This window comes from Moschus berezovskii, chromosome 13 (genome assembly GCF_049115385.1).
Source record: "Moschus berezovskii isolate FMDL1 chromosome 13, NW_MosBer_1.0, whole genome shotgun sequence".
NCBI classification, from domain to species: Eukaryota; Metazoa; Chordata; class Mammalia; order Artiodactyla; family Moschidae; genus Moschus; species Moschus berezovskii.
Window position 1 is genome coordinate 10,362,084 of NC_142472.1, and position 21,089 is coordinate 10,383,172.

At 39.7% G+C, this 21,089-nt stretch overlaps 1 protein-coding gene across 1 annotated transcript in view; it reads right to left on the minus strand.

The window, feature by feature from the left end:
* Nucleotides 1–21,089, minus strand: part of PCCA (propionyl-CoA carboxylase subunit alpha) — a 377,769-nt gene that overhangs the window by 268,724 nt on the left and 87,956 nt on the right. Inside the window, exon 7 of the mRNA XM_055426614.1 lies at nt 6,111–6,242. Within this exon, the coding sequence (XP_055282589.1) occupies nt 6,111–6,242 (132 nt within the window). The remainder of the gene's footprint in view (nt 1–6,110; nt 6,243–21,089) is intronic.

Consider the following 21,089-nt stretch of genomic DNA (forward strand, 5'->3'; position numbering starts at 1 on the left):
AAAGGCTTTGGCATAGTCAATGAAGCAGAAATAGATGTTTTTCTGGAACCCTCTTGCTTTCTCCATGATCCAGCGGATGTTGGCAATTTGATCTCTGGTTCCTCTGCCTTTTCTAAAACCAGCTTGAACATCTGGAAGTTCACAGTTCATGTCTTGCTCAAGCCTGGCTTGGAGAATTGTGAGCATGACTTTGCTAGCATGTGAGATGAGTGCGATTGTGCGGCAGTGTGAGCATTCTTTAACACAGCAGTCATACTTCTTTTATAGTCTTTTCAGCCAATTTTAGTATCTAAAGAGACAGCACATGTGGGTCTATTCTAATGTCTGTTTTTCTGTTTCGGTTGGTGTTTAGTGGTTACGTGTTCCCCTCTTTTGGTGTGTCTAATAAATAGGCACTAAATGACCGATAGTTTATATACAATGGTATGTGTATAAAATGTATCTCCTAGAACACTATTCATCCAACAAATATTTAGTCAGCAGTCACTATGTGTCAGGTACCATGTGCAAGTGATGCAGTAAAAAACAGCACAACCTTTGTTAGCAAGCAACTCACTATCCAGAAGTAGATACTTAATCCACCACTACAATGGGCAAAAGGGTCTACAAAATGAGGTTGCTGTGATACATCTTACCCCTGTTACCTCATCTCTCTCCCTTGACCACTCCAGTCACATAATTCCATACTGTCTGTTCAACATCAAGTACTCTTTAACCTCATTACACTGGCACTTGTGAACAGTTTCTACTCAGTAAACCTTGTTTTTCTCCCTGATTATCACATGACACGCCCTGTGACGTCCTTAGATGGCTTGCAAAACCTTGTTAAAACTGTGAATAAACTCTACCCTAGAGCATGCCTTTCCCCGTTCCCTGCCCGATGTTTCTTATTTTTTGTTTACTGTTTGTCTCCTTCTATAGTGTATGTCCTCTGAGGGCAGGAATAGTTTGGTGGTTTCGGTCTATTTTGACCCCTGCCATATCCAGGCACTTGAAACAGTGTTAGACAAACAGCATGCACTTGTCATCTACTGAACAGCTGAGTCAACAAGTAGCTTTAAACATGAGAAATAAAGTTTAGTGTTGCTGCTGTTGTTCAGTCACTAAGCTGTGTCCAGCTCTCAGCGACACCATTGACTGAAGCTGCCCTTCACCCCAGGCTGCCTTACCCTTCACTATCTCCTGGAGTTCATTCAAACTCATGTCCATTGAGTCACTGATGCCATTCAACCAGATCATCCTCTGTCACCCCCTACTCCTCCTACCTTCGGTCATTTTCACTGAGTCAGCTCTTAGCATCAGAGGGCCAAAGGATTAGTTTCAGCTTCAGCATTAGTCCTTCCAATGAATATGCAGGGTTGATTTCCTTTAGGATTTACTGTTTGATCTCTTTGCTGTCCAAGGGACTCTTAAGAGTCTTCTCCAGCACCACGGTTAGAAAGCATCAACTCTTTGGCACTCAGCCTTCTTTATGGTACAACTCTCACATCTATACATGACTACTGGAGAAACCACAGCTTTGACTAGATGGACCTTTGTCAGCAAAGTCATGTCTCTGCTTTTAATACGCTGTCTAGGTTGGTCTTGGCTTTTCTTCCAAGGAGCAAGCATCTTTTCATTTTGTGCTGCAGTCACTATCCACAGTGCTTTTGGAATCAAAAAAAAAAAAAAATCTGGTACTGTTTCCACTGTTTCCCCATCTATTTGCCATGAGGTGATGTGACCAGATGCCATGATCTTAGTTTTTTGAATATTGCATTTTAGGCCAGCTTTTTCACTCTCCTCTTTCACCTTCATCAAGAGGTTCTTTAGTTCCTCTTCACTTTCTGCCATAAGGGTGGTATGCCTATCGGAGGTTATTGATATTTATCCAGCAATCTTGATTACATCTTTTGATTCAGCCAGTCCAGCATTTCACATGATGTACTGAACTCTGCATTTAAGTTAAATTAGCAGGGTGACAATATACAGCCTTAACGTACTCCTTTCCCAATTTTGAACCAGTCCATTGTTCCATGTTCGGTTCTAACTGTTGCTTCTTATCCTGCATACAGTTTTCTCAGGAGACAGGTAAGGTGACCTGTTATTCCCATCTCTTGAAAAATTTTCCACAGTTTGTTGTGAGTCACACAAAGACTTTAATATAGTCAACGAAGCAGAAGTAAATGCCTCCTTGGAATTCCTGTGCTTTTTCTATGATCCAGCAGGTGTTGGCAATTTGATCTCTGGTTCCTCTGCCATTTTGAAATCCAGCTTATGCATCTGGAAGTTCTTGGTTCACACACTGCTGAAGTCTAGCTTAAAGAATTTTGACCATAATCTTGCTAGCATGGTTTCCCATGACTGCAACTGTGAGGTAGTTTGAACATTCTTTGGCACTGCCTTTCTTTGGGGTTGGAATGAAAACTAACCTTTTCCAGTCTTGTGGCCACTGCTGAGTTTTCCAAATTTGCTGGTGGATAGAGTCCAGCACTTTAATAGCATCATCTTTTAGGATATGAGATAGCTCAACTGGAATTCCATCACCTCTACTAGGGTAATTTGGAGAAGGAAATGGCAACCCACTCCAGTGTTCTTGCCTGGAGAATCCCAGGGACGGGGGAGCCTGGTGGGCTTCCGTCTATGGGGTCACACAGAGTCGGACACGACTGAAGTGACTTAGCTAACTTAGCTTAGCTACTAGGGTAATTAAGGGAAAATATATAGTAGAGGACCTAATCTAATACATACAGTCAAGCAACGCCTCTGTGAGAAAAGTTATGTTTAAGCCAAGACCTAAACTATGTGGAGAAGACAATCAAGAACAAAAACTAAAGCAGAATCAACACACCCATGTCAGAATTAGGCACACAAGGTTCAAAAATCTGAATGATGTCACAGAAGATTGGTTCATCCAATGCAAAGAGCAAGCTGACACAGTTTCAGTTTGAAGAGAGAAACACAGGAGAGCGATTCAAAGGATTTACATCAGTCATCACTGAAGAGTTTCTAAGCACAAGATATGATCAAATCAGGAAATGTGAAACATCGCTCAAGTTTCGGTGTCAACAAGTAACTGAACGGGACCAAGACTGACCACAGGAGAGGACTCAGAAGGCTGGCGAAGTAACCCAGTCTGTACAATGCTAGTTGGAGCCTGGAGTGAGCCTTAGGGCAAAAAAAGAGTAATAGATCAGAAAGGTATTTAAGTAATTCTCTATAGCAATATTTATCAAGAACTCCTGAATTTCTAGCTGGTGAAATGCTGGCATTTTCCTAGACAGCAAAGAATGAAAAATGAGAAGCTTATAGTAGGAGTCAGCAAACTTTTTTCTGAATAGGCCAGCTAGTAAATATTCCAGGCTTTGTGGGTCTCTGACACAGCTATTCAACTCAGCTATCATCATGGCAAGGCAGTCACAGACACTTGTAAAGGAAAAAGCATGGCTGAGTCCCAATAAAATTTTATTTACAAAAGCAGGTGTTCATGGAGCCACCGAATGGCAGTCCCTGGCGAGAGAAGAGGATGAGGTGGGCTTCCAACTTGTTACTTTTATGGTGTCTCAATGTCATCAGGTCAACTTGTCTAAGAAGCAACTAGATATGCAGTTCTAAGGTGATATCTTTTTTGGGGCTCCAAAATCACTGCAGATGGTGACTGCAGCCATGAAATTAAAAGACACTTGCTCCTTGGAAGAAAAGTTATGACCAACCTAGACAGCTTACTAAAAAGTCCGTTTAGTCAAAGCTATGGTTTTTCCTGTAGTCACGTATGGATGTGAGAGTTGGCCTATAAAGAAAGCTGAGCACCGAAGAATTGATGCATTTGAACTGTGGTGTTGGAGAAGACTCTTGAGAGTACCTTGGACTGGAAAGAGAGCCAACCTGTCCATCCTAAAGGAGATCAGTCCTGAATACTCATTGGAAGGACTGATGCTGTAGCTGAAACTCCAATAGACTGGTCACCTGATGCAAAGAGAGGACTCATTTGAAAAGACTCTGATGCTGGGAAAGATTGAGGGTGGGAGGAGGGGGGGGGACGACAGAGGATGAGATGGTTGGATGGCATCACCGACTCAATGGACACAAGTTTGAGTAGACTCCAGGAATTGGTGATGGACAGGGAGGCCTGGCGTGCTGGAGTCCATGGGGTCGCAAAGAGTCGGACACGACTGAGCAACTGAACTGAACTGAAGAGACAAACATGTTTGAGATCTGAAGCCATAAAAAAGAAGTTATATTGCTTAGAATGAGTCTGTACAATAAGAGAAAACTCAGAATAAATTCAACATTTAAGGGACAAAATTAGGAAGAAAAATCAGCATGAATACTAAGAATGAAGCATTTAAAGAAGCCAAGAATACAAACACAAAACTAGAATGAAGAGTAATGCACCAGAAGTATTTCAAGAAGCAGAGAGTAGCCAAGAGACTGAAAGGCTCTGAAAAGACTGAGGTAAGTATACAGTGTCCAAATGAGATAATACACAGTGCAACATATGTATGACATGACATGTTAGCACATAAAGTTCTCCTGTTCTTTAATCTCTGAAATTAAATTGTAGAAGTTGTTGTGTCAGTAGCCAGAAAAATTACTGGGGAAATCCATGTCCTACTTACACTTTTTATAGACCAGCCACTGAGGACAGTTTTATATTACAAAAGATCACTGATATTTAGTCAATGATAAAACTGTCTTAAAGTAGTTCTTATTCTGTACTGTTTTTATTTTTACCTGCTATTTTTTTGTGTACCTTAGGACCCACATAATTGGAAAAATGAATACTCTAGATATTAATAAGAATACTTCCTGGTTGCTTAAAAAATACACATATCACACACTGGATTTTGTGAGAGGGAACCGTTGCTGGTAACCTTCGCAGAAAAATGTCAGTGAGAGGAAAGGAGCCAGATGTAGACTAAAGCTAAGGGGTAAAGTGTGAAATGAAAGCGACCGAGGACAATTCTTCCACGGCTGTGAAAGGAAGGAGAACTAAGGTGGCAGCCGTGGTGCGACAAGAGGGTCCCGTGCTCTCGGAGAAGGAGGAAGGCAATTTCTCTCCCCCCACACGGAAGCACTGTGGTGAGGGACCACCGGCCTCTTTTATCACCACGAGCTACTCACTAAGCTCAGGGGTCAGTACCTTTTTGACTGACTGGGTTCGTTTAACAGCAGTGATAATGGAAGGGTACTGAAAGACAAGGAGAGTTTTAAGACATGTAGAGAAAAAATTCCATCAGTGAAGACTGCAGCCTGTGAGGGAGATATAGCCAACATCTGGGACATAAGAGGAAGAACTGGCTTTACGGAGGATGGGAAGTATCTTATTCACTGTAAGACGAAAGAAGAAAAAAAATGAATGATAACGTATTAAGGTAAATACAGATAAATACGGACAAGAAGTTTAGGATATTTCCTAATCAGGGGCCCAGCTTGCTAACTATCCTGTAATGCATGAAATAACCCAGCACAATGATGGGAAGAATCGCCCAGTTCAGAAAGGGCAATAAGAAACACTATGATGAAAAGGTCTTGGAGACTAATTCAAATCCCAAGGTGAAAGTCTACAAAGAGACTCTTTCCTCATGAGAAAAAAAAATGAATTAATTTTTCCTTGATGGTGCGGAGAAGCATAGAGAGGGAGGGAAGACATACACTCTGACTTCTGCCTTTCTTCCTTAGAAGCCTTCAGCCGCTGCAGAAGCTGCTGGATTGAGATGTCCCTGGGATCCACAGCGACACACAGCTATACCACTCTCCACCAGAAACACATGTACGACTTATGTTTTATGCATATGGACAGGAGCTCACCGGAAAGACACAGCAACATCATGTTTCAAACATTAAAGAAAAAACAACAATAAATGAAATCCATATAGCTAACGGCACATTTCTTTATCACCAAGTTTTCTCCTATGAAAGTCAAACATTCATTAAATACAATGCTCAAGTGGCTTCTTCCTCTTTTTAACTTGTTCCATTCAAACTAATCCAAGTGTAAACAACATGGTTTTTTTTTAATCCAACACGAATATTTTAAAAAGCAAAAACTGCATTTTATCCTACATTTTGGACAAAATGTTTGACCTCAGGACATGTACTGGAAAGATCAGAGTAACGCAGTTTCTCACCTTGACCACTCCATCAAAGCCAGGGATTGTGTTAACCTTTGCTTTCTTAGCTAATAATTTGCTTTCAATCTTGTCACCCATGGCTTGAATAGCATGTGTATCAGGTCCAATGAAAATGACATCTTCTGCTGCCTGTGGAGAAAAGCAAGTAGAAATTCGTAACAAAAACATTACAGTGCTTGATACAGAGTCACAGTTTCTTAATAAAAACCCATATGTATACTTACTAGTTACTCACAGGCCATAAACAACTTAAAAGCAAGCATTTGAGCCAACATGTTACAATAAATGATATAGTATTTCATATAGTATAAGTGTATAAAGATACATGAAACAAAGTCAGGTCAGAGAAAAATCATTAAAAGAACTACCTGATATTAACGGTATTCTTTGGAAAAGCAAATTCTATGGTGTTGGAGCTATATCTAGTACTCTGCCACCCAATCCAAATAGAAAATTCACCTTTCAAATGTCTTACAAATCTTTGTATTCTCAATGACCCACAGCACAGCGCATTTTCAATGAACACTAACTCTCTGTCAGGCTTTGAGCTAAGCGTAGGGGATAACCTGGACAAAAATCACAGGATATCAATTAATTCAAGGGGACATGAAGCAGATCACCAGTACCTCAGAGAAAGAGACAAATTAAACTATAGAATTTTAATATCCTTGTGACTACAAGAACTGAATAAAGAATATAGTAGCAATTTACCAGGCAGAGTTAATGGTTTCAATAAAAGCTACTGAAGTCACATTTAGGTCCCCAGCAACAAGTCCATCTCTCTGTGTTGATGTTATTAAAGTAAACAAAAAGCTCATGGACACCAATAAGGAACAGAACAAAATACGATGGAGTCAGTGCCACTGCAGAGCAGTCTAGAGAAATAAAGAAGGGGTTTGCTGAGGTAAAGGATGCGGTCACTGGGTAAAGAATTGAGGTTAGATACGAAGAGGCAAAAGTCAGATTGCATGCAGGGCTTCACTGGCATCAGATGCCTAACTGCTGACTCTCTCGTGCTCTCTGGCCACAGTCAGTGTAAAGAATAAATCACATAATTAACATCTCATATTCTATCTACTGGCACTGCAGCCTGAAAAGGCTCTTGGCTTCAGAAAGCAACTTCATCTTCCTGATGCGAGTATCATCCAAAGTAGCTACTGCAGTGTATTGCTTGGGTGCTCTCCACCATCGTGGGCAAAGAGGATTCACCCCAAAGACGTCTACTCCTTGGAAGAAGAGCTATGACAAACCTAGACAGCATATTAAAAAGCAAAGACATCACTTTGCCAACAAAGATCTGTATAGTCAAAGCTATGGTTTTCCTAATAGTCCTATATGGATGTGAAAGTTGGACCATAAAGAAGGCTGAGCACCGAAAAATTGATGCTCTGCAATTGTGGTGGTAGAGAAGACTCTGGAGAGTCTCGTGGGCTGCAACGAGATCAAACCAGTCAATCCTCAAGGAAATCAACCCTGAATATTCACTGGAAGGACTGATGCTGAAGCTCCAACACTCTGGCCACCTGATGCGAAGAAGTGACTCATTGTAAAAGACCTTGATGCTGGGAAAGACTGAGGGCAAGAGGAGAAGGGGCGACAGAGGATGAGGTGGCTGGATGGCATCACTGACTGAATGGACATGAATCTGAGTAAACTTCAGAGAGAGAGAAGGACAGGGAAGCCCAGCGTGCTGCAGTTCATGGGGTCGCAGAGTTGGACGTGACTGAGCAACGAGAGCAGGAGATGCAAGGATAACAGGGACTCAACAAAGGGAATGTGTGAGGAGGTAAATATTGGGGAGATGATATGACAATTTCAGCTGTACAAAGGCTGAGCCAGTCAAGTGTGGGATAGTCAAGTGCCTAAGTTCAGGAGACAGACAGTGACGTCTGGAGGTTATAAGACCTTACAAGATGTATAAGGTTATACGTCTAGGCTAAGATTGGGATGTTTAAAGGGATCTAATAGGAGGAAATTAAGATTGTAGTTAAAGTCACTCAGATAAAATGTACAGAAAAGCCAATGCCTTTAAACTCAGGCACTCACTCTGACCCAAAAGCAAAACAGAAGAGAGGAATTTTTAAGATTCTGAGTTTAAAGCCTCTTTTGTGCGACAAGGGGGATAAGGGGATAATAACCACCTTGCAAGTTTGATGGAAGGACTAAACAAAATAATAATGTAAAACAGGAAGCTGAGTGCCACAACTATTAGTTCTTGTCTCTCACCCGGAAGTCCTGACAGAGAGAGAACACTAGAATAGGCAGACAGCTAGGTTCACAGGACCCCACATACATTACAGGAACTCAAATACCAGAAGTCACTAGTGTCACTGCAAAACTGTTGGTCACTCAGTCATGTCCGATTCTTTGCGATCCTGGAGACTGTAGCCCTCCAGGGTCTCTGTCCCTCGGGTTTTCCAGGCAAGAATGCTGGAGTGGGTTGCCATTCCCTTTTCCAGGGGATCTTCCCGAACCAGGGATCAAACCTGAGTCTCCTGCATTGCAGGCAGATTCTTTACCGTCTGAACCACCAGAGAAGCCCGGTGTTACTACAGCAGAACGCTAGATAAGAAATCTCCTCAGCCGTAACTGGCGCTCATAAAGTTCATCTCTATCGAATGCTTTTATGCAGTTTTAACAGAAACTCATTTTCTTACAAAAGAAAATCCTATGTGAAACCCCCAAAATGTAAAGCACATAGAAAACTGAACCGCTCTGTTCAAGGGGAAGTGATGGCAGGACCGCACACCACATACTCTGTGTCTCTGGAAGGATAAACTAGTCGGTCTGCACTAGAGCAACAGTCATGCTCACTTCTCTTTATCCCACGCCTACAGCTCAATAAACACTAACTCAAGAGGAAACGATCATGTTTCAACTACCAATTGTCTTTCCATATTCTCATTTTACTTGCTAAGATGGAGGAATTTTTATTATAAATTGTTTTAAATACCACTATGCCTGGCAGATGTAATCAAGTAATCAGAATACCCGCACAAAGAGCTGAAGAAACAACATAAAATGAGAACATCCAAAATACATTATGATTATACAGTAAAACTTCTGATTAACAAGAGCCCAACGACCAGGAACCACTGATTAACCAGGCTTTTTTCATGCATTCTAATTTGAGGAAAATCACCCCAAAATGCAAAATTACCAAGAAAGAACACGCACATCAAGCATTTAGTGACTATTCTTATTTCCGTCCAACACAAAGAAAAATAGCCAGTGGCACACTGAGGAACTATTCAAACAGATCTTCTTATGTTTTGGTAGTACTCCCTGGGTTAGCCTTTAAATGTAATTATGGCAAATTGAGACAGCAGTATCATAGCTCCTGACCCCCATCATTCTCTGACCAAACAGGCAAGGCTAAGATGTATGGTAATTGCAAAGTGACAAAGCATGTTTCAGAAGTCCTAAGTTTTTGACCAGAGTCCTTTGTGTGATTTAGAACTTAAGGCCAAAATTTATGAACTAATAAACTTTCAGTACTCCACTGTTAACCCTGTATCTTCTCTTATCCGTTTTCCTTAATCACCAGTAAACCTCTTTGACGTGACAAAGCAATAAAACCTACTTCTCAAACTAGGCTTTTCAAGGACCATTTAAATTTACCATGAATGACAAATATAATACCTAAATACAGGTAAATGTATAATGGTCATGGAAAAGAGGAATTTTTTTTCATCATCACCACATCATTTTAGTGATATGTAAAAAAAAATTACAAAAAGCTGAAACCACTGCTCCTAACTGCAAAAAAACAAACGTTTTCATCTTCTAAATTCTGTGATTTCATGGTTCTGGTTGTATTTTGATAGAAAAACGGGGAAAAGGGTTGAGTTTGAGCAACATGTTAGGGAAATAGATTTAATTTACAATAGGCTTTATGTTACGAAGGCAGGACAGAAATAATCATCTGTAAAAATTAGAATGTATGATATGTAATTCATTCTTAGAAATACCATGACAGTAAACTGCTATACTATGAATTCAGATTCTTTTTTTCATGTGTACATTTTAGACTCATAAAGAATTACTACTTGGATAAACTGTAAAACGAGGGTCAGACAGATAGGAGACATAGCTACGAAAAAACTGCCAAAGTGCCTAAAGTACCTAGATTCTGGATTTTAATTTTTAGTCCCTAAAAAAAGGAATACTAATTTCTCATAGAAAAGGCCAGTTTCTGGACCTTCTCTGACTGGGGCAGAGAAGTTAGCACATGAGGATTAAAAAAAACTGAGTCAGTGAGAAAGCTTTCAAAAAATTAACATAGTTATCTCAAAAGCACATATTATATAAAAAGTTACCCAATGAATGTGTTGGTAACAATATGAGCATCAAAAAGAATAAAAGAAATTACAAGGTTAATTCATCCTTTCAAGACCTCAGAATAAATCTTTTCCTGCTCTCTCTGTTCAAATATTTGAACTTCTTAGGCATGTATCACTGATTTTAAAAACCATACAGCTCTTTTAAAAGCAATATACGGGAAAACTAATTTCACACATAAAACTAAGCTAAATAAAAGTGTCTAGGTAAAATCCCATACATAGTTTTTATGAGAAAAAAACAAGAACTAGAATAACATCCATGGAGGAAAAAAGCATGAGAAAGGCATGGTAACACAGCAGATCAGAGTGTCACCTATCATTTCAAAACAAACTGAAAGACATTTTAAAATCAGAAAACATGAAATAACATAAATTAGAATTAGAAATGCTCAGAAATGAGGTGACAGACATAAAGCTAGAATTAGAAAGGCAAAAGAAAATAATTTTGGAAGTCAAGACTCAACTAGAGAAAAATCAGAGTGAATAAAGAAAACAAACAATGCCTGACAGGAGACAGGGAGTCAAAGGAGGAAACTTAAAAAAAAAATTAGGATCCAGGAGAAGAGGACAAATGCCAAAAATAAAGAAAGAACATCCAACATATGAATAAGAGCAGTCTTTGGTGGGTGGGGGGACTAAGAAAAAATACTGAAAACCAAAACTCAAGCAAATTTTCTTAAAATCGAAAGTTAACTATTAAACATAGCACACCCTATTTCAAAAATTCAACCCAGAGCAAATTGTACCATGATACAGTCCAGCAAGACCACTTAAAAAGGAAAAAAAGTGACTTGCTCAAAAGAGAAGTTTAAATTATCACCAGATCTGACAGCAATAAATCATGCCAAAATATAATAATGTACTCCACTGAGTAAGATATTCAAGAAAAGAAAGGATGAGCCAAGAATTTTACATCCAACACAACTGACCGCCAAGTATAAAGGCAGAGAAAAGTGTAACAACCAGCAGGAACTCACGACCTTCTCCTGAGGAATCCAACAGAACTAGCCTGTGGGCCAAATCTGGCCTACTACCTGTTCCCGAAGGGTCCACAACCTAAGGACGAACCTTACATGGTTTACATGTTTAATTGTTTGGGGAGAGAAGTTTAGGAGTGCTAAATCATGACATGTGAAAATTACATGAAACTGAAAGATAGGTTTACTGGAGGACAGTCATGCTCTAGCTTACAGGTTGCATGGCCGCTCTCTCACTCCCATGATAAGACTAAGCACTAGCAACAGATCACAAGGCATACAAAGCCCAAAATACTTGCTATCTGGCTCTTGACAGAAAAGCTTTGCCCATACTAGAGAATGAGCTTCAGGAAACCAAAACAGCTACAGAGAGACTACCTGGGAGAGTCTGCAGTTACTCATACAACCAAATCTGAACGGAAGCTAAGAAGAGAACACAAACACAGCAAGGGGAATAGTTGGACTTTCACGCATTACAAATACAGGAGAACTATTTTTCAAAGTGTAGGAGAATAGGGAGGTGTGTAAAACTTTTTATTATAATTGTTATCCTTTGCTGTGTGTGAACTACTGACAAGTAATTAGGAGGTATCTTAATTTTATCGTTTCTTCTATCTGTGAAAGTCAGAATTCTAACTATGGAAGGATAAAGATACAAGTTAACAAAGAAGAGGTTAAGTAAAAGTTCTATAATCATGAATTTTAGTTTAAAGTGTTGGTTTGGCCAAAAAGTTCATTCGAGTTTTCCTATAACATCGTATGGAAAAGCCCAAATGAACGTTTTGACCAACCTGGTATTACTATGATCACAGTTCGTATTCCTATCTCACACAAAATACAGGCTATATTTAATTACAGTTTGATATCATGTTACACATACCACATATTACAAAACTGTTCCGTATTTCATTGATGGAGATGTTTATTATATCATCTCTATATTAGATATTAAATTTGTGTTATATATACCCTACTTGGGGTTGAGGTCAGCATTATATCTAAATATACACATATTAACTATATGGATGTCATATATTCCTTTAATATAACAGTTAATATAACATAAAGTATGTGTAATAAACATGTATGTAACATGAAACGTTAAAATTCTAGGAATACACATATTTTATCACTTGGCCTATAAATTAAAAAGGCCTAGAAACAACAACTATTAGCAGCAATGATCATGCCCGGCACACAGGGTGAAAGTGAAAGGGAAGCGAAGTCGCTCAGTCGTGTCTGACTCTCTGTGACTCCACGGACTGTCAGCTACCAGGCTCCTCAGGCGACAGTCCATGGAGTTTTTCAGGCAAGAGTACTGGAGTGGGTTGCCATTTCCTTCTCCAGAGGACCTTCCTGACCCAGGGATCGAACGCAGGTCTCCCGCATTGCAAGCAGACGCTTTACCATCTGAGCCACTCTAAATACCATTAAAAGAAACCAACGCATCTAAAAAAGTCACCTGATTAAAGGCCTGGAGCAAGAAATACAGAGCAGAGCAGCTATAAAAGATTACAAGGGTCAAGTCAAGAAGATCAGGAGCCAACTTAGGCACTCCCCAGCCAAACAGTCACAACTGGAGCTTCACTAGTAATTTCAGCAGACTTAAACCTACAGAATATGTCTCAATCTACGACTTCATAGTGATACTTTTACAAGGAACTGGTTAACTCTGAAGGAAGTTAACCGAGTAAGGAACCTACTTATTACCTCTAAAACTATAAACAAAGGTAAAGAATTATACACTATCTTGCTCTTTCTATATGAATTCCACCACTAGGAAACCAAACGAGGGGAAGAGTTTCTTTATAAATACATTCCAATTAAATAATGCAAAAGATGTTAGAATTAAAATATCACCATTTTTGCAATCTAATGAAGGAATAGTCAGCATCAAAGGCTACTCAGACCTTAAAAACCACTAACAAGACTTGTGCCTCCTATAGTCCTGGTTAAAGGAATTGAAACTTAAGTCTGACAACCTGGATTCAGAGATGGGACCCGCCTGCAGGAAATGCTGAAGGGTGCCATGATTACCCCATCAGCTAAGTCAAGACTGAGAGACACTTTATGGGTCAAAAAGCCCCAGGTTTATTCAACAGATAAACTGTAAGGAAGAGAAATGTATAAGGGGAGAACCTGTGGCTTAAGAGAAACTTCGAAGACGTATCAAAATGGAAAATAAATGGGCAAGACAGATCTCAGGGTCCAGGGAGGCACACATGGACAATAAGATTACTTTATAATGCCAGAAAAGGATTACTGTAAACGTCAAAGCAGTTTGTATGTACAGGGAAAGATTGGAGGTTGGGATTGAGATGGGTCACGTGGACAGGCACTCTAGGACTGGGGCTGATGTCTGACATCCGAATCTATGTAATGGTTACATGATTATTCGCCTTAAGCAAGCCCACGTGCGTTCTGTGTAGTTTTCTTCTGTATCTGCCTTTTATTTTCAAAATAAAAATTTTGAAAGTAGCCACCAGCTTACAGGAGTAAAACTAACACTGGGACCAGGAGGTGAGCTGTTGCTCAGACGAGCTTGCTAACCTCTTCAGGGACCTGTTTTTGGCTTTTAAGAAAGGTAGGGGAAGGGAAGGAGGTAGAGAGAAAGGAAGGGAGAAAAGGAAAGAAAGAGACGGAGAGAGGAAGAAAAAGAAGCAGGGAGGGAGAAAAGGGGGGAGGTAAAGCAAGAAAGAAGGAGAGCGAGGCGGGGAAGGGAGACGGGGCACTCTCATGCCTGGCTGGGGGGCTTCAGTACGTGGCTCTTTCGTACAAACTGAAGCCTGACCAACTGTCAACAACCGCTGCCACTATAGGTAAAAAGTAACAGGGATGAAGCAGAGAAGCATCACCTTTGCGGGATGACGCGGACAAAACCCAGCCTCGGCAGCATCGCTGCTCCCAGAATACACAGATCGTGCTGTATGGATGAGGCCCGGGAAGAGCTCACAAGAAGACCAGAGGGAGGGCTGATTTGGGATTCCGTCTGACTAGTTCTTTGCAAAGAAAAAAAGAGAGCTTCCTGTGGCCGTGAGCACCGCTGAAGTCACAGATGAGCCTGGACTGCACTCTCTGAGCAGTGGAACGCTGGTGCATCAGTGGAGGGGGACGGGACTGCTGTCCGATCTGGCATGAAACCAGAACCCCTCGGGGAGAGGCCATCCTCCAGCCTTCCTCCGCTCCCTCTCACTGCCTCTGCTTCACTGCCTGTGGCACACCGTGCTCGCTGCGGATCAGGTGCCAGAAGCTGCGGTTCATTACATTTTTGGTTACAGTTGGGGCTTCCCTGGTAGATCAGATGGTAAAGAACCTGCCTGCAATGCAGGAGACCCGGGTTCTACCCCTGGGTCGGGAAGATCCCCTGGAGAAGGAAACGGCAACCCACTCTGGTATTCTTGCCTGGGAAATCCCACGGACAGAGGAGCCGAGCAGGCTACAGTCCAAGGGGTCGAGAAAGGTCAGACCTGACTGAGCAACTAACACTTGATCACAGTATGTTACACTATATTGCAAATGTCACACATGCAACCCACAAGCTGATTTTAGTTTTTGCTTCCAATGAGACCACTTCTGGTATTTGATGCAATGTTACTCAGCTTTTTTTTTTTTTTTCTAAGTTAAAACCAAAGAACTCAATTCAGTACCAAGAAGGAATTTCAGCCAAGTTGGCACTTGGGCTCTAACAAGTTACTGTGTAGAAGATGGAAGGGTTCTCCTCTCAGCTCCTGACATCAGTGTTGAAACCTGTCTGGGTAGCTGGCTTTGAACCTACACTCAGGGTACTTTTCAAAACAATGATTAGAAAGAAAAAGGAGAACATTTGAACACAGAGATGGGTAAAACATTTATAGTGGGGTTTTCACAGACATGGATAAACGCCAGTCAGCTGGGTCTTCACTCCAGTATTGGGGACAAGGTGTGCATGAGCATTTACTGGGAGTCCCAGGCTGCACAGCATGCACACTCGAGAAGATCAGGATATGAACCCTAATTTGCTTTCCTCTACGCTGACTGCGGGACGTCCATGACAGAGGCGCAGAACCACCTGGAAGAAGGTTCCATCAGCCCCCACCCTCCTCATTTGTAGAAGTCATTTTCTTCAAGAGCTAGTCTGCTCATTGCAAATTAAGAACCCAGTTTACACTGATTCATTAGGATAAGAATATTAAGGAACCTGACTGTTGCCGGGGGTGGATAGTAGAAGGGGAAACAAAGGCTCTTTAAAATTCTCAACATAAACTTACAAACCAGCAAAGTTCTTCAATTTGTTTGGGATGCTAACTGCAAGATCAACTGAAATCTAATGACATGCTTATAAGCTGTACTTAACTGAGGGTACACTGTATATGCTGTGACTTGGTTTAACCAAAGGAAACTGTGTCCTTCTCTTGTGAAATGACTAGTATCTGGATTTCATTAAGTCTAATGTATATTTTGTATTAAGTGTATACTTGGCCCAATGCACTCAAGTAATGTTATTACTTCCAGATGATAACCATGTACAATATTTAGTTAGGGAAATAGAATAGTGGTAACTCTTCACACTGTAACAATTGGCAGAAGTCAGGTTTTTAGTTAAGCAATATAAAACCTTGTTTTTCACGCAAGCATAGGAAGTGGACAAAACAGCCATAAGACAATATCTATTTCTAATATTTGACAGTGAGTGGGGTGGTTTCCATTTCTATTCTTCAGCTATTGTCAACTCAAAAAACTGCTAAGTGCCTTTTACTAAATGATGTGGGTTTCTGACAAAGGTTCTTAGGGCAAAGAAGAGGTTTTTAGTACTAATTTAATAGAAATCATTTAAATAAACAAACTAAAAATATCTAAATCTCTTTGTGTTTGGGGTGGGGGGTAAACTTTTTAAGCTCAGGTGGAAAACATTCTACTTTTAGAAATTCGGGTTTCTATATTCTGTATTGGGCTTCCCTGATAGCTCAGTTGGTAAAAGAATCTGCCTGCAAATGCAGGAGACCCTGATTCGATTCCTGGGTCAGGAAGATCCCCTGCAGAAGGGATAGGCTACCCACTACAGTATTCTTGGGCTTCCCTGTGGATCAGCTAGTAAAGAGTCCGCCTGCTATTAATTATGGAAATGTTTCTTCCATTTTAAAAGACTAAGAGTGAAGTCTGTTAGTGTTTGCCGTGTTTTTGTGCACATCTGATTTCTTTTCATTTCCCGGTAATCAGCACTGATACCTATTTTCAGAGTCTCCATGAGTGTTGAGGAGAGGCTGTGTAGTCTCTTCCACACTCTGCACTCCCTGTGTGCAGAGCAGGACACTGAGAAGAGATGAGCTAACAGAAACCTGACTGGCTGTTAACCTTTCTTTTTATCTTCGAGGAAATGTAGATGCAATAACACTTCCAGACGAAAGAATCATTCTAAGTTCCCAAAGTTTAAGAATGCAAATGAAGTACTCTGTCTTTTAGGTGCCTGGAGGTGTTACGTGAGAAAACAGAAAAGAGGTTTCTAGGATTAGTTCCACAGACTTCCTTTATCATGTAAAATCTCAGACTGGTTGCTGTGGTCAGAATCAAAGAAAAGCAAAAGAATTCAGTCACTTCTTTAGCAGAAAACACAGAATTAGAGTTAACTAAAAAGTCGATCATTGAGAAAAATTTTAGCCTTCTTCCTTTAAAGAAACTCCAGTTTTAACATTAGAATATATATATTTTTAATATTAGCTAAATGTTGATGATCAATTCATGACATTAAATTAGCTTGGATGAAACTGTTAACATTTAGCTACCTGGCATTTTCCAGAAGTTAAGCTTATTTTTGTTTTGTAATACAACAACAGTAATAATGCCTTAATTAAAGATGCAGGCACAACTGGGAACTTCTTGTTGAATTTTCATAGAGACTGATCTTATTACTTGATGTTTGAAATATGTAAATAAATAATTTTTTAAAATAACATTTGAATAGATAAAAATTTAAATTTGTTCATATAAAATTATTAATGTAAAACCTTGAACGTTTAATCATTAAGTAGTGGATTGAACTAACTATGACACTCATGATTTGAAGTCCCAATTGTCTAAAATCCATAAAAAATTATATTTTAAATACAATGATTACATAGGGTTTAATTCCATTTAACAGGACTACCTGTAGGAATGTGTCTGTGTTACAATATTTCTAATAAATGTTACTGCAAAATAAAATTTTTTTAAAAAGATGCAGACACAAATGTTAAAATATTTCTTCTAGATGTATTTTTTAAGAGGATAAGAAGCTTTATAATTAAATATGGTTGTGTATTGGTAAGGTTCTCCTGGTCACAGGAATTATTTCATTATGAAATGTAATTTCCTTCTTTTGCACGTCATGTGAAATACTTTTATAGCTCAACAATCTGGAAATTAAAAATGAGTTGTTTTCATTTCTCCCTGATCAAATTATTTTTCATTGTTTCATGAATACTAAAATTGATTGGTACTTTTGGATTGAAAACTAATTTTTCCAGTTCAATTCTGGAATATACCTTATAACAACTATGGAATTAAATGACCAATTTTACACTTTAAGTCTTTAAAAAAAGTAAGATTTAATAATACTTCAATTAGCATAAGGGAATGTTAATGTAGATGCCTCCTGGCTCACCTTCCTGTTCATTTCTCACAAGCCATTAACATTTACTGTTGGTAGTAAGCTGGTAAAACTGGTGAAAGGCTAGAGATTTTGTGTTTAATCCAAACATTAGACATTAACTTTAATTTTTAAACTGTTTCAATTAGTCTGGCACATTATCTGAATTACGTACTCTTTTTTGAAAACACGAATTTCTTTTAAAATTTGCTACAACTAGAAGTCCTTCCACACACGGTACTAAATTTACTGCTTTCTAAAACACATCAAGTTTTCAGTGCCACCGCTGGATGGAAATAAGAGTCATATGGTTTGAATAAAGCATGCTCTACCTACAGTGAGGATGGTCTTTTTTGTTAGCAGATTTAATTGCTGTGCTCTAGTACAGCCTACATTAGAAAGTTTATTTCAAATAATGAATGGAATGCAAAAAAAAAAAAAAGCAGAGATCATGATGTTCAGTTAATTTGCCTAGAGTAACTAAGGAATTCCTCACCCTACTCCCCATTAGTCTGAGTGGCCAACCTGTTACTTTCACCCTTTATTTTGGTTATTAACAAGGATACAATGAAGAGAAAGTAGCAATAAGATGTAGGGAATGACCCAAGTAGAGATGAATTTAGGTAGGAAATATTTTTTTGAGTTTGAAGAGAGTGAAAGAACGAGGAACGCATTAGCATTGACAGTAGCAATGGGAAGCATGTATTTCCTTCCTTATTTTGCGCTGTCTGGGAAAGCACTGTAGTAAGCACTCTTCCTAAAAACCATTTTACACGTAAACATTTCAGTCATCAGGTTCCAGTTGGTTTACAAAGTTAGGAAGTCTGCGATGTATTCTAGAATTACACATATTAAATACAATCTCTTACTCTAACGTTCCATAGCTTTTAAAGTTTCAAACAGTTTTTCACTGAGGCACAGTTGATTTCCATTCTATTAGTTTCAGGTGCATAGAACAGCGACAACAATTTCACAGGTTATAATTCATTTATAGTTATTGTAAAATGATGGCAATATTTCCTACTCTGCACAATACACCCTTTTAGTTTACATATTTTACACACAGTGGTCTGCACCTCTTAACCCCCCACCCCCGACCCTGTCCCTCCCATTTCCTCTCCCCATGAGCAGCCACTAGTTTGTTTATATATCTGTGAGTCTGTCTCCGTTTCTTTATATTCACCAGTTTGTTCTTTTACATTCCACATATAAGCGGTAATATCTAATTATGGTATTTGTCTCTCTCTGACTTATTTCACTAATCATAACATCCACCGGGTCGACCCATGCTGTTGCAAACAGCAAAACTGCATTATGGCTGAGTGGTGTTCTACTGAACATATACACCACATCTTCCATATTTATTCATCTGTTAATGGACACTTAGGATGCTTCCATATCGTGGCTACTGTAAAAAATGCTGCTATATATACTGGGGTATGTTATCTTTTCCAAATTGCATTCTTTAATCATTTTTCCTCAAAAAAAAAAAAAAAACAGGGCTAAGAAACCAGCAGGACATAACTAGTCATCTCTACTTAATATGTCAGTAAAACTGGGATCTGAGGGGTGCAACCAAATATCCATCATGCCTAAATAGGTGAAGTGACAGAAACAAGATAAGACCCAAACCAGCGTTTTTTATCTGCAACTCTGCTGCTTCCTCATGCCCTGGGTTCAGGTGGCACGTGCTGACTACTGGGGAGGGTCATGTGTCTCCTGACACAGTTCCAGGACACACCTATCACCCCAGCACCCACAGGACTAGCACCTCTTTTCACTCTCCAAAGCATGCTAGTTCGGACTAGCCTGATAGTCTAGTAGAACAAACTTTACATCCCAAACATTAAAAACAACAAATGGTAGAGAGTATATATAGCAGAGGCACTAAGAAGGTAAGAAAAAAATCAAGCACTGTGAACAGTCTAGCCAGAGAATCAAGGAAGACGTCACGAATTGTGCAGCATCTGAAGGAAAAAAAGACAATTTAGATTTTTAGGATTTGAAAAAGCAGCATGGGAAAACAAACATTTACATATTCAAGAGAAAGGCCCACTCACTGGTCTGTAAAAGGTTCTATGGTCTCTAGAGAATCATGACACATCTAGAGAATCGCACAACCAAAGGTCTCCTCTCTCTCAAGCCTTACAATAAATCAGATCTCAAATGCGTACTTCAGTATACACATAAAGCCACTCGACAAATAGCCACTAAGTACCCACTCTGTGTCAGGCACTGTGTTAATTTGAGGGACACAATGATGGATAAGACAAAGATGTACCACTGCCCTCTTTTAGTTAACAAATCAACTGGGAAGACAGGATACCACAAGCAATTACAGTCACAAAACAGCCTGGCTGCCTTGACACAGAAGTACAGTAGTTAACTCTGGTAAAGGAATGGTAACTAGAATAAAGAACACAGGCAAGGGAACTGTTAGCCAAATCAACCGAAGCTTACTGTGATGATACTACTCCGTACAAAGTGGCGATACATGGACAATAAAAGCCAAGGGAATTCTTTCCAGATAAAAATTTCCTCCCCTCGGCATCAGAGAATTTCCCCCTTCCGTTCAGACTTAAATACTGCTGCAATTTCAACATGCTCAGATCACCTGATATTTCTTTCTCAGAAAGTCCACCCAGGGCCTTTCTAACCTGCGAGTTAGAGGAGACTTGAGAATGTAATGTGTGCCCTTCAGCCTAAGTCTTGTGACTGAAGAGGGGGTAAACTAACATCACATACACCAGATGAAGAATCATTTTATGCCGGCTGCATAAGTATTAACTACAGCAAAATTACATTCTTATAATGTCTTGCCAGCCAGTGTGAGTCCCGTCAAATATTTACTCTCACCCTCCTGCATGGCCTTTTGAAGTTTTCAAGTTATTACTGACACCACCTTTAAAACCCCTCACCTCCCATGGCTCTTGCATCATACAGAACAACTGCCAGGCAGGGTTGTAAATTATATTCTTGTACGAAAGGCAGGACTTTCCCTGATGGCTCAGTGGAAAAGAATTCGCCTGTCAATGCAGGAGATATGGGTTTGATC